The 14,946-nt window shown below is 45.5% G+C and overlaps 1 protein-coding gene across 1 annotated transcript in view; it reads right to left on the reverse strand.

Annotated features, from left to right (window-relative positions):
• Positions 1-2,493: 2,493 nt before the first annotated feature.
• MAPK1 (mitogen-activated protein kinase 1) overlaps positions 2,494-14,946 on the reverse strand; it is a 104,971-nt gene continuing 92,518 nt past the window's right edge. The window contains exons 8-9 of the mRNA XM_066259966.1: positions 13,999-14,124; positions 2,494-4,155 (exon numbers count right to left, since the gene is read on the reverse strand). Coding sequence (XP_066116063.1) covers positions 14,008-14,124 — 117 coding nt within the window. The 3' untranslated portion in view covers positions 2,494-4,155; positions 13,999-14,007. The remainder of the gene's footprint in view (positions 4,156-13,998; positions 14,125-14,946) is intronic.

A 14,946-nucleotide genomic window follows, 5' to 3' on the forward strand; every position in this document is an offset into this window, starting at 1 on the left:
AGAGTACTGTGTAAGGACTCCCAGCACTGCCTTCTTACCCCCCATAGTCAGTGGTCTGAAGAACCATCTGGAAAACCCCATGGAACACTAAAGTGCCAATGAACTCCAGAGCAGCAGCTTAGGGCTCTATCACTAATTGTTATAAGCAAAGTCAAATTAGAAAGATATACTCATTTGGGAAATGTTCTAATAAGGGACTGGACGAGTTTGTATTTTCACACATAAAATTCCAATTAAACTATACACGCACAGTACTATGTTATTTTGGTAACACAGGGACACAATTTAATGATTCTAATGTTTTTTGTAGAATTTTTTTTTACAAGTCAGGTGCCATAACATTCAAATAATCCATCTTTTAAAAAGTACGTTTACAACATCAAAAGAATTAAGATGAAATAGAAACCTTTCTACTTACAATTTTTATACAGATTAACCAAATCACAGATACCACAAATAAATGTTAATTGTAACAATATAATGAATAAACATTCAGATTCTTAATAAAATCTTCCTTTAACTTTTTTTTTAAAACTTACCATTATACTAAATAGTCTATGCAGAGTTTTGGGGTACAATACCAAGAAGGCACCAACAGTACAAAGCAGATACAAAGCAGTTTCGGAACTTTCTTGAGTGCTCTACACGGATAAACAGCACAAAAAAGGCAACAAGCTTCAGGTAAACCTGGTGCGACCCTAGAGGGTTCCCTCACCTTCTTGGTCATTTCTGACCCATCCTGCTGAGCTAGATGACAGCAAGAGAAACCACAGGTTTACTCTACTGTTACATGCTTCTCATCTGCACTACGGGAGTATCATATTTCAAACACCAGCATAACAATTTTAAAGCACAAATGCTTTAAAAATGTAAAGCAAAAAGGATTGCTCAGATTTTCAAAACCACTACATTTACAAAAATATTTCCCTTAAACTTGGGATTGCTCCAAAACATTGATTTACAAATATAAAAGTATTATGGAAGGACCCAAAGCATGTGTGCATATGTATGTGTATATTAACATACTGTTACCATACTATATAAAAGTTACCAATTTAAAAACCGTATTAACATATAAGCAAATAAAGGTAAAACAGTCTCCTCTGAATGGTCCAAATATTACGTGGCACACGGCATGGCAGTATACCTGTGACTCCTTAGAGACAACCACAGATGAACCATGTGTGGCTGCTGAAAGCTAACAGGTACCTCCACACCCATCACCTATGCCTGCAGCAGAAGGAATCACTGTGAACACACCAAGCACTGTGTACTACACACCAACACAATGATATTCCTAAACCCATGCATCAAAATGATCTGCGTGTCTCCATCAGCTCTGAATACCTGCGTCAACAGAGTTGTCATGAGTTCTCACAAATCCATCCCACTGGCTGTCAGGTATTTTATTTCGTACTAAATTAAAGGGTTGGAATGTTTCAACAGGAATTTTTTGCTTACATTTTAGACACCAAAAAAGCCATTAGTCTGAAAATTTATGTGAGCATACCAATAATAGAAGTGTTCAGTATCACCAATGTAAATTTATGACCTAGTCTGTACATTTTAAGAGATGCAAGAAGATACAAATGATGAGTCTATCACACAATAACAACTAGTACTTTTCACAGGTACCTTGGTTACGACAGTTTTCTGACCTATTAAACCAAGTTTGGCATGATTAATAAAAAGCACACGACACATGGCTACAGAAATTCTAGAATGCAGTTAGCAGTTTCATGCCAATCTGACTCCAGAATACCAGCAAGGAGGATGGAAAAGAGCTCAGTCCCCAGGGATTAGTAACCAAGGCTATGGCTTTCTATTTAGAGGACTGCAGCCTAACCTCACAATAATACTAACATTCCACTTAAAAAGTACAAAGAATAAAAGAGTAATAAAACTGCCAATGCTCCTTTTAAAATGAAAACTGACTTATCAATGTATCAAGTAACAGTCAAGTCTGTATCCTGTCAATGCTGTGTGGACCTTGACACGGCAGCTCTGAGCATGGAGGGAAAGATCATGTATTTTAGGGCAAGAATCTAGATGTGGTTCCAGTTTCTGAGGATGAACTAGCCATCCTTCATTAGCCCGTGAGGTGTGAGTACAGCACCCTGGGCTGGGTAGGTGGGCCAAGGGATGCTGAGCAGCCCTGTCCAGTGCTCAGCAGTGCCTGGCAGCAGCTCTGAGGCATACAGGCAAGCCCTCTTTAGAAAGAACCAGAGAATCCAACCTGAGACATTTGGGCTTCTTCATCAGAGTCTGACATAACATTTTAGACCTATGATTTGAGGTCAGAATTGATTTTTCTGCTGTGTATGGAAAAAAGAATGCTTTCTACATCATTTCACATAAACCAAAGTGTTGGGGCAGTGCCCAAGTGGGAAGATGAGGCCTGTAAGTATTTCTGTTCTAAGCACAAACTGACTCTGACCATCCATTTTGACAAACTGATCCAGAGGAAATCAACATTGAATCTTAACATGAATATGAAGATAGAAGATGTACATTTATTTCCATGAATTACAAGTGCATTTCTGTTCATATTAGCAGGCAGTCTTTATATAACCCATTCTCCACTGCTGTCAAAAATTAAACAAGAAAAAAAGAACAGCTGAGAACTGAAAAGCTAAAAATAGAATTATTCCTAAGTGATCTGCTGAATAGCATTTTCCGTGGAACACAACTCAGAGGTAACAATAGATTTTCATTTCAATCATAGGCATGTGGCACTTGGACAGTCATCTCTGCACAGAAAGCTGTAACAGTCATGCGAGGGTACAGTAATTATTGAACAAGGCATATTTCTCACCACAGAGAGCAGTGGGGGAGTCAGGAGGCACCGCACGGGGACAGAACACCGAGTCACTGCCACAGTATCAGTGGCAGGAACAAATACTTAAAGAGATCAGGAAAATATGGGATTGAGCTCCAAACATGACTTAGTGCTAGCTTTTCTGAAGGTCTTAGCAGTATCAGAAACATTTGAGAGTACTTGAAGACAGAACAGTGCTTCACGTCATGAGCTCATGAAGGCTTTATTACAAACTGTTATATCATAGGTTGAAAATGAACTTGAGATGCTGACATGCTGTAGGAGAAAAAGAATTGTACACTTTCTCATTTAAAGACGCAGTGTTTCCCTCAGGTAAATCCTCAGGCATTGAGTGCAGTTACATTGAATGTGGCACACCAAGTGAAGTAGCTTGGGTTAAGCGTAACCCAGGGGCGAAGCTCCGCCCAGTGACATCAGGCAGCCTGCTGGCTAGTCCCCAGATACTTTCCTCAACACCTTGCTGCGACCTTTGTACATCTCTCACTAAACCCCAGTGAAGCTGCCACTTTAAATCTTTTTGCATAAGTCTTGCAAACACTCTGTTCTACATATAACACATTTTGGCAAGTGTTATATTTCTATAAATGGTACCAGTAACTAAAGTAAATCTACAGAGTGAGATTGCTGAATGCAGTACTTCTTTTATTTAGAAAAATGATTGAGTTTTCTGAAAGCTGGGCGAACAGCACATACCTTGACTGTTAGTGACTAACACGATATGAGAAAAGATGCTGACAAGGGCTCCCCCAGATTCCCGGGATGGGAGCACGAGCTGCAAGCGGCAACATCATCCCAGGTGTTTCCATGAGTTCCTGCTCTGGGGAAACAATCACGATGAAAAAGTGAAGTGCAAATAAGGGGCTGTCACTGACTTAAAGTGCCCTAGGTAGTAGCCTTCCCTATCATAAAGTGAGATGCCAGTGACGGGAGCCAACTTGGAAAAAACTATCTCTGGTGTGACTGCATGGGTCAGCAGGGCATCATGTAAGGAAGGACTCAGGAAAGGGAGGAACCACTGCATCTTTCAAACCAGAAAGTGATTAGTGACTAAAGCAACGGTAAGCAGTAGGTGCACCGAAAGTACATACTGCCACAGGTCACCGGGGGGTGACACACACAAGGGTGCCAGAAACAGTTCTCTGGACTGGAGGAATTATTTGAAAGCATAAAAGCCACAACTACCAGAAACCGCTCCTCTGAATGGCACAAAGGAGTCAAGGTGGATAAGCCGAGATGGGCTGGAGACAGGACCAGGGTCAAGAACTGGGAAGAAGAACACCGGTGTCTGAGCACGTCCAGTCCTCTGAGCCCTTGTCCTATAGAAAAAACAAACAAACAAACCTATGAGTTAAGAACGAATCACATTAAAACATCAGCAGCAGCATTAGGAAATTGTTGAAGTGAAAAGAATGAACCATATTAAAACATCACCAACAGCAGTATCATGAAAAATGGAAAGTGAAAAAAGGAAAAAAACTGCAAAAAGGGCCTGACCAGGCGGTAGCGCAGTAGATAGAGCGTTGGACTGGGATATAGAAAGACCCAGGTTCGAGACCCTGAGGTCGCCAGCTTGAACGCAGGCTCAACTGGTTTGAGCAAAAAGCTCACTAGCTTGGACCCAAGGTTGCTGGCTCGAGCAAGGGGTTACTCTGTCTGCTGAAGGCCTGCTGTCAAGGCACATATGAAAAAGCAATCAATGAACAACTAAGGTGTTACAAGGAAAAACTGATGATTAATGCTTCTCATTTCTCTCCGTTTCTGTCTGTTCCTATCCCTCTCTCTGACTCTCTCTCTGTCTCTGTAAAAACCCTGGGCTTGCACGGTCAAGGCACACATGACAAGCAGTAAATGAATAACTAAAGTGAAACAACTGTGATTTGATACTTCTCATTCCTCACCCCCCCACACACCATAAAAACAATAAATAAAATCTAAAAAACAAAACAGAAAAAAAATTGCAAAAAGGTCATCTCATTTTGGCATCACTTGGGCAGTTATAAAGGGGTGGGGCTGTCTTTACTTTGGAGACACCTCTCCTCAGACATTTTTTTCTTCCTTTCTTTGAGAGAGGAAGGGAGAGAGATGAGAAGTATCAACTCATAGTTGCAGCACCTTAGTTGCTCAGTGACTGCTTCTCATTCGTGCCTTGACCAAGGGGGCTCCAGCTGGTGACCTCAAGTTTCAAATCAGGGACCTCAGCATCCCAGGTCGACACTATCCACTGCGCCACTCCACCACTGGTTAGGCTCTCCTCAGACATTTCTCAGAGGATGTTTCCTTAACACTGGTAGGACACATACGCACATGCTCACAGGCTGACAGGCTTCAGTATTCCCAAGATGACTTTTATTAACCACAAAATACCCACTACACTAATGGTCAAAACCAGTCCATTATTTTGTAAAATAATACAAAGCAAAAAAATTTTCCTTCCTCCTATTCTTTAGTAAGTCTCTTTCTTTCTAGATGACCAGGTAGGACAAAATCAACTACACAGGCAATGCAAAGCATGTTATTTTTTTATTTATTAAGAACGAGAGTGAGACACTGATTTGTTGTTCCACTTAGTTATGCACACATCAGTTGATTCTTTTTTTTTTTGTATTTTTCTGAAGCTGGACACGGGGAGAGACAGACAGACTCCCGCATGCGCCCGACCGGGATCCACCCGGCACACCCACCAGGGGGCGATGCTCTGCCGCGACCAAAGCCACTCTAGCGCCTGGGGCAGAGGCCAAGGAGCCATCCCCAACACCCGGGCCATCTCTGCTCCAATGTAGTCTTGGCTGCAGGAGGGGAAGAGAGAGACAGAGAGGAAGGAGGGGGGGATGGAGAAGCAAATGGGCGCTTCTCCTATGTGCCCTGGCTGGGAATCGAACCCGGGTCCCCTGCACACCAGGCCGACGCTCTACCGCTCAGCCAACCGGCCAGGGCCTCATCAGTTGATTCTTTTATGCGACCTGACCAGGCATCAAACCCGCAACCCTAAAGTACCAGGATGATGCTCTAACCAAATAAGCTAACTGGCCAGGGCACGTGTTGTTATTAACGCGCAAGTTTTCTCTGACTGTGATAGAAAAGAATAACAAAACAAAGGTGCTGGTTGAAAGAGTGACAATGGTGGGCCAAGATTCTAGAAAGGCAGGGAACTGTGGCATGGCTCCCACAGGCAGGAGAGGGAACTGATCATCCAGGTCAGAGGTGATCTGACCTCCAAATAGCACCCTGAAAAGCAGCAGGTGGTAACTTGCTGACAGCTTTCACTCATTTTCTGTTCAAGACACAGTTCAGCTGGCTATACAGGTGTTTGCAAATGGGCTACCTACAAGTGGTCCACCAGGGGTGTCATATTATAGAAGTAAAAGAAACACATTTCCCCCTTCATTATTCTATTTAAAAAAATTTTTTTTAAATTTTATTTATTTATTCATTTTTAGAGAGGAGAGGGAGAGAGAGAGAGAGAGAGAGAGAGAGAGAGAGAGAGAGAGAAGGGGGGGAGGAGCTGGAAGCATCAACTCCCATATGTGCCTTGACCAGGCAAGCCCAGGGTTTTGAACCGGCGACCTCAGCATTTCCAGGTCGACGCTTTATCCACTGCACCACCACAGGTCAGGCCCTTCATTATTCTAATGTCTCTATTTTACTTGGGGAAATTATATTCCAAGTAAAATCTACTCTAACTATTTATAAGCTAGTAGTGCTCAACCTTAAATGTCAGAATCTCCTCTAAGCTTGTTAAAATACAGTTTGCTGAGCAAAGATAGGCTACACTTTTGAGAACCACTGCCTAAGGCATCCACTGTGTGTAAAGCATTAACTTCACCCCTAGCTTTTTGTTTTGCCACTCAAATCCCATTCTGTGTTCTTGGCTCTGATGAGGAAGCATGGTTAAGATGGCCAGAAGGGTAACCAAGTTTGTGGAAATGCAAACAAGAGATCATCTCCTTGGAGACCCCCTTACTGGTGTGAAAGGTTTGCTAGTATGATGATGTAAAAGAATGTCACTTTGATATTTCACAAAGCACTTTCAGATGGATGGTTTTTGTCTATCACTCAAGAGTCAGGAAAAGAAAGGTAGGTGTTATGGTTCAACTGTGTGACAAAGAGACAAGCTTAGATATGGGAAGTGACCTCCATCTAAAGCTAAGCCATTTTTAGCTGTAGTCAAGCCTACTGACTATAAGTCAGTTGAGATTTTGGAAGCTTCCTTTGAAATGCATGGGAAAAAAAAGATGGATTGATGAATATATGGAGGAACAGATGAATACTTATGTGAGAAAGTATAGTAAAATATTAATCAAAGAATCTCAGTGGTAGAAATATGGTGTCTACAGTAATGCCCTTGACTTTTGTGAATAGCTCAAAATTGTCATTTTAAAAAATATTGGAAAAAAATGCCCTGGCTGGTTGGTTCAGTGGAGTGTTGGCCCAGCATATGAATGTCCAAGGTTTGATTCCTAGTCAGGACACACAATAGAAGTGACCATCTGCTTCTCTGCCCCTCCATCTTCTCTCCCTCCTTCCTCTTCCACAGACAGTGGCTCAATTGGTTCCAGCACATCGGGCACTAAAAATAGCTTGGTTATTTCGAGCATCGGCCCAAGATGGGGGGGGTGTTTCCTGGGTGGATCCTGGTTGAGGTGCATGCAGGAGTCTATCTAACAAACAAAAAAACCTGGGAAAAAAATCAGGCTATAAGCATGTACTATGTCTTCTGTGACTCTGGAGGAAGTGACCTAAACACAGAGCAACTGTGATTACCTTTGCCACTCTTCCCCACTGGTAACAAGCCCAAGTCCTGGACTCATAATTGGAGTGGACTCTGGGAGGGGCCTTGGTCCTTGTCTGCTAACTGAAATTTCAGGAGGCAGCTTAGCCAGCAGCCACATCCTGCAGACCAGGAGCACCCTTGCCTTCATCTTGTTCCCTGTGCCCACAGCACCACACTTTCCCCTCCAGCAGCCTGGCCAGCTGTCACATGGGTTCCTGCTCTGTCATTCCCCAATATCCTTACTGTCTGAGTCACCTGCCCCAATGCTTCAGGACTTGAAACTACCTTTAAGGGGGAGGCAGGCTCCTTGGAAGCCTGGGCTTCAGCCTCTTCATAGCTTGGCTCTTGTGGGGCTTCCACATGGGCCTGTCTCCTGGCTCCACATTGCCATGTTCCTCCTCTACCTGCAGAGTGCCCTCTCCACAGCACTGTGATTTCAGCCCTCAATCTTTGCGACTCATACCCACCCACGATACTGCACCAGCTCCTGCTGTCTCCCAAGTCCAGCCACCAAGCTGCAGGAAAGCAAATCCTGGGTGTTACTCCTCTTTGTTTCCCTCTACCCTGGCACCAGGAAGTACTCAATGGTGATTAAACAAATGATGACAAACTGATAACTTTGTCAAACCCAGATGCTCTTTTATACTAGAAACATGCCGGCTCTAATATTGAAAAAATAAAATGATTTTAGAATTTGTAAGGAGTGCTCATTTAAATTTAATTAGAATAGAATGAAGATCCTTAAGACTTACTAATTTGGTTAGTGCATTGTGAGGAATGTTCAGAGTTAGGAGCCAAATACCAATTCAAGTATTAGGATTAATCAAAGTTATGTTATACTTGTGTTTTTGTGCGTAAATTGTCTTGTTTATGTGTAAGGCTATACTCAGATAGGTAAAACAAAGGAATTGAGCAAAATTAAGCAGGGCCCTAATAAGTCATTTCAAGAATTTGTCTCAAGCTGCTTCAGGCAGTTAGAAGAATAGTAAAAGGATGCTAATTCTGCTTCTCAGGCACACTCTGCAAAGGGGGGCCCAAGGAAATCGGGAATTTGGCTCATTCTGATCTTGCCATCAGCATTGCAGAGGCCTCCCGATCCCATCCTCTTTTCTCTGTGAGTCTATTTTCTTTCTTTTTTTTCTGTATTTTTCTGAAGCCGGAAACGGGGAGAGACAGACAGACTCCCGCATGCACCTGACTGGGATCCACCCAGCACGCCCACCAGGGGTGATGCTCTGCCCACCAGAGGGCGATGCTCTGCCCCTCCGGGGCGTCGCTCTGCCACGACCAGAGCCACTCTAGCACATGGGGCAGAGGCCAAGGAGCCATCCCCAGCGCCCGGGCCATCTTTGCTCCAATGGAGCCTTGGCTGTGGGAGGGGAAGAGAGAGACAAAGAGGAAGGGGGGGGTGGAGAAGTAAATGGGCGCTTCTCCTATGTGCCCTGGCCGGGAATCGAACCCGAGTCCCCCGCACGCCAGGCCGACGCTCTACCGCTGAGCCAACCGGCCAGGGCCGAGTCTATTTTCTTTTTTTTTTTTTTTTTTAATTTATTTTTTTTTTTGCATTTTTCTGAAGCTGGAAACAGGGAGAGACAGTCAGACAGACTCCCGCATGCGCCCGACCGGGATCCACCCGGCACGCCCACCATGGGGCCACGCTCTGCCCACCAGGGGGCGATGCTCTGCCCATCCTGGGCGTCGCCATGTTGCGACCAGAGCCACTCTAGCGCCTGGGGCAGAGGCCACAGAGCCATCCCCAGCGCCCGGGCCATCTTTGCTCCAATGGAGCCTTGGCTACGGGAGGGGAAGGGAGAGATAGAGAGGAAGGCGCGGCGGAGGGGTGGAGAAGCAAATGGGCGCTTCTCCTATGTGCCCTGGCCGGGAATCGAACCCGGGTCCTCCGCACGCTAGGCCGACGCTCTACCGCTGAGCCAACCGGCCAGGGCCCCGAGTCTATTTTCTTAATTCTGCACAATTCTCCCTGAGGACCAGGATTTTTTTTTTTTTTTTAACAGAGACAGAGAGAGAGAGAGAGACAGAGAGAGAGACAGAGAGAGGGATAGATAGAAACAGACAGACAGGAATGAAGAGAGATGAGAACCATCAATCATTAGTTTTTCATTGCAACACCTTAGTTGTTCATTGATTGCCTTCTCATGTGCCTTGACCGTGGGCCTTCAGCAGACTGAGGAACCCCTTGCTCAAGCCAGCGACCTTGGGTCCAAGCTGATGAGCTTTGCTCAAACCAGATGAGCCCGCACTCAAGCTGGCGATCTTGGGGTCTCGAACCTGGGTCCTCTGCGTCCCGGTCTGACACTCTATCCCACGGGTCCCCAAACTTTTTACACAGGGGGCCAGTTAACTGTACCTCAGACCGTTGGAGGCAGGACTATAAAGTAAATTTAAATCAACAAACTGACCAGTATTTCAATGGGAACTGTGGGCCTGCTTTTGGCTAATGAGATGGTCAATGTCCGGTTCCATATTTGTCACTGCTAGCCGTAACAAGTGATATGATATGCTTCTGGAGTCCCACGTCACCGGTAGTAGTACTGTGAGTGACGCAGCGCTTTGCGCCACATCCGCATCCTGTGCTCCTCTCACTGACCGTCAATGAAAGAGATGCCCCTTTTGGAAGTGTGGCGGGCCGGATAAATGGCCTCAGGGGGCCGCAGTTTGGGGACCCCTGCTCTATCCACTGTGCCACTGCCTGGTCAGGCAGGACTTGGAATTACTAGCTGCGCTGGTTCATGGCAAGTGGCACCCGAACAGGGACACAAGTATGAGAAAACTAAACTAAAGGCAGGTGATGGAACTCCCCAAATGTGCACAGTGAGTAAAGAAAGCTTTTGGGGAGAGTCCAGTCAGGAGTAATAAATTATGGGACAATTAGGGTCAAAAGTAGGGGGCCTTTTTGTAAGAAGAGTTGTGTAGCTAGAATGCTTTCTACAATAAATTCAAGATGTGTCAGCCTGGCGTGCAGGAGTCCCGAGTTCGATTCCTGGCCAGGGAACACAGGAGAATTGCCCATCTGCTTCTCCACCCCTCCCCCTCTCCTTTCTCTCTCTCTCTTCCCCTCCTGCAGCCAATGCTCCATTGGAACTAAGTTGGCCCGGGCGCTGAGGATGGCTCTATGGCCTCTGCCTCAGGTGCTAGAATGGCCCTGGTTGCAAAAGAGCATCGCCCTCTGGTGGGCATGCCGGATGGATCCCGGTCAGGCACATGCGGGAGTCTGTCTCACTGCCTCCCGTTTCCAACTTCAGAAAAATACAAAAAAAAAAAAAAGAAAAAGAAAGATGTATGCCCGTGGTTCTCAGAGGGAATGGTTAGTTCTATTACAGGGGAGCAAGTAGGTAAAGTTCTGAAAAGGCAGTGGTGTGAGGAGACTATGACAGGTGGTCCTGTACTTTGGGCTTGGGGGCTAAGGAATGTGGGACAGTGTGGCTGCTCCTAGTTCTCTCCAGGTGCTTGGTCTGCCACTCAGCTAAAATTGAGGTAGAAGAGAAGTCTTCTCATGGTCTTCCTGGGCCGCCTGTTACAGCAACTATGGAATTTGAGAATGCTTAGGAGATTCAGCTACTAAAGTTATAGCTTTTCCTGTTATTGTCTGATTTTCTTTAATGTGTTAGCAACAATCCTCTGAATTACTATTTTGTTTCCTATTCTTTGCCTGCTAGACCATGTGATCCTCTGAGGTAGTTTGTTCTGCTCACCTGGTTGTCTAGCAACAGCCTGGCTCAAAGTAAGCTACTGTATGTGTGCACTAAAACAAGAAGATGGGGAAAAATAGAAGCCACCAGCTAGCTTCAGTATAATGACCTGTTAAAGGTGATTGTGAAGGAAGAAAAGCAACAGACATTGCTCAGCTCAATCTTCTAGGCCAGGGGTTGGTAAATCTGCTCCATCAAGGGCCAGATAAAACTTTATTTATAGAACCTAGTGGCAGCCAATCCAGGTGCAGGCAATCAGACCTTGTGCAGATATGTGGAGGGAAGAGATGGCTCTTGGGAAACTGAGAGACAGACTATTCCTCCTACTGTAAGCATCGAGCAGAGGGGCTAGGAAAAATCTCCACAGATACACCAGTTAAGATGCGAACATGGTTGGGTCCTGGGGACTGACTTTTTATCAGCTAATGACAGTGTAGATCACTGTACGCAACAAATACTTCAATAGACTGTCACACCTGAATTGTGAAAAGATAAATGAATTCAACTTTCACTATACTCTGTTCTCTTCAGCCTCCTGCTAACCTCTCCCTCCTCCTCATTCACTCTTCCTAAGGGCTGGTTTATCAGAGCACACCTACCTAATGTCCTTAGGTAAGCATGGGTTTTCTCAACAATTCACTTGCTTTGAGTGTTTTTTAGGGTGTAGTCACTGTTCACAACAGGCTAAGAAGGGGCTTAACAGTGTTATCATTCTCCCCGAACCCTGTTGCTAGGCTTAGAAAATCTGGAGTCTTTCAGACTTTGCCCTTCCTATCCTCTGAATTCACTGCTTCTGGCCATATAGCCCTAGTACAAGCCTATAGTCCTTTGGTCTGTTTCTTTTCCCCCCTTTGGTGTGTTTTGAGCTCATCCCCCACCGAGGCTTCTCCTTCAACTCTTCCTGCTTTGGGTTCAGACTTCTTTTTTTTTTTCTTTCCATTTTTCTGAAGCTGGAAACAGGGAGAGACAGTCAGACAGACTCCTGCATGTGCCCGACCCAGATCCACTCGGCACGCCCACCAGGGGCGAAGCTCTGCCCACCAGGGGGCGATGCTCTGCCCCTCCGGGGCGTCGCTCTGCCGCGACCAGAGCCACTCCAGCGCCTGGGGCAGAGGCCAAGGAGCCATCCCCAGCGCCCGGGCCATCTTTGCTCCAATGGAGCCTTGGCTGCGGGAGGGGAAGAGAGAGACAGAGAGGAAAGCGCGGCGGAGGGTTGGAGAAGCAAATGGGCGCTTCTTCTATGTGCCCTGGCCGGGAATCGAACCTGGGTCCTCCGCACGCTAGGCCGACGCTCTACCGCTGAGCCAACAAGCCAGGGCGGGTTCAGACTTCTTAAAGTACCATTTTCCATCCCCCAAACTAGTGGAATCCATCTCCTACCTGTTTCCAGACCTCTTACTCCATCCACCTGGTTCTCAGAGACTGAGCTGGCCATGTTTGTTCTTGGCTTTCTACCCTTCCCTTGTCCTTTGTCCTTAATGACAGGGGTGGAAACTCTTAACTGCACTGCTAGACTTCCTTGGCGAGTGGCTTCTGAGGAGATTCTGTCAATGCAGGCAAGGAAAGGAAAAGCCATGTTTCCTTCCCTTTTCTGCTTCTAATGACACACGGCTTTTCAGGAAGAGGAGAGGCTCCTGGGTTTTAGAAGCACTGGCTGGTGATTGTGGTTTCAGGCCCTAAAAATTGCTGACATCAGTGGTAATGCAGGCTCCTGACCCCTCTTCAGTGATGGTGATGTGCTAATGGCTTCAGTTATAGCAGGGGCCTAGCACCCTCCCTAGTGCACTGATCAAAGAACCTGGCTAACACCATTTTACCTTTTGCTCCTTTTGCTGAAGACTGAGGACAGCTTCCTGCAGTTACCAATCTGTAGATCACGTCAACTTCATCTTTTCGTTCTGCAGCCCTTCTAGCACCTTAGACCCATCAATCACACTCTCTCTATCTGAAATACCTTGAGCAGGGTTTGCTTTCGAGCCTGGATGCTGCCCAATAATCAACTAGGTATGTGCACCACTGCAGAATGCACTCTTTCATAACGCCACTAAGGTGGCTTCCTATTCTAATACAAGCATAGTACCCCCAGGGTCACTGGTCTGTACTCTACACAAGACAGACATCACTACCACCAAAGGGCCCTCCAGCCCCTCCATGCCAGCCTGTCTGGAGTATGTTTCCAGCAAATACTTCAACACTTTGTTGTGATTCTTTATTTCACATTCACTTCCTTCTTTTTAAAAGAGATTTTATTTATTGATTTTAGAGAGAAGAGAAAGAGAGAAAGGCGGGGGGAAGGAGGTAGGGAAGCATCAACTCACAGTTGCTTCTTGAATGTGCCTCGACGGGGCAAGTCTGTGGTCTCAAACAGACGACCTCAGCATTCCAGGTCTACATCTTATCTACTGCACCACCACAGGTTAGGCTCACGTTCACTTCTACAGAGTTCTAACGCAAGCCCTATTCTCTCTCCTCTTCCATAAATTCTCTAAAAATCAAGATTTACATTTCTTTTTTTTGAACACTTGTTTCTTAAAGATCTACCAATATCACTGTACTGTCCATCACACCTTACAATCTAAGCTCATGAAGCCTCCATGCAGGCCCACAGAAATCCTTTTTCTTTGAAATACTTTTTAATTTATATTCTTTCTCCCTCACTAGGTCAAAGCTCCAGGTACCTGACAAATTTAAGATCTGTATCCTGGCTGGAATCTAGCAGTCTCTTCAAAAATGAGTTCTTTGAGCTTTTCCTTAGGCAGGTCATCCAATTCCATGTCAAACTTGAATGGTGCTTCAGCGATGGGCTTTAAAAGAAAAAAACATTTAGTAGAAATAGGAGTTATGGTTAATGAAATTGTTTATTGATTTTTAAAATGACTATGGCTTAATCTCTGAAATTTATGCAAGGCTGATGTCTGCTGAAGACCGAGAGCTACAGTAAGTATGCATGTACTTGGGCCTTGCATGCCTGAAAGCACTCTTCCTCTGAGGACTTAATAACGGACTGGGAGCTACTGAATTCATTTCAAGTATTCATCTGAACTTATCCCCAGGACAATTTTCAAATGTTTTAAGGCACTGAAAGTTAAAAATCACACAAATTGGGGCCCTGGCCGGTTGGCTCAGTGGTAGAGCGTCGGCCTAGCGTGCGGAGGACCCGGGTTCGATTCCCGGCCAGGGTACACAGGAGAAGCACCCATTTGCTTCTCCACCCCTCCGCCGCGCCTTCCTCTCTGTCTCTCTCTTCCCCTCCCGCAGCCAAGGCTCCATTGGAGCAAAGATGGCCCGGGCGCTGGGGATGGCTCTGTGGCCTCTGCCCCAGGCGCTAGAGTGGCTCTGGTCGCAACATGGTGACCCCCCGGAGGGGGCAGAGCATCGCCCCATGGTGGGCGTGCCGGGTGGATCCCGGTCGGGCGCATGCGGGAGTCTGTCTGACTGTCTCTCCCTGTTTCCAGCTTCAGAAAAATGCAAAAAAAAAAAAAAAAAAAAAAAAAAAAAAAAATCACACAAATTGGTTGTATGGATGGTCATAATGGTATAGTTTATAAACTCAAACCTTAAGATACTCAAACAGATGCATTTGATTTTAAATACATTGAAGTATCTTTATATGAAGTATTATGGAG

Source organism: Saccopteryx bilineata, chromosome 2, assembly GCF_036850765.1.
Source record: "Saccopteryx bilineata isolate mSacBil1 chromosome 2, mSacBil1_pri_phased_curated, whole genome shotgun sequence".
Taxonomy (NCBI): Eukaryota; Metazoa; Chordata; class Mammalia; order Chiroptera; family Emballonuridae; genus Saccopteryx; species Saccopteryx bilineata.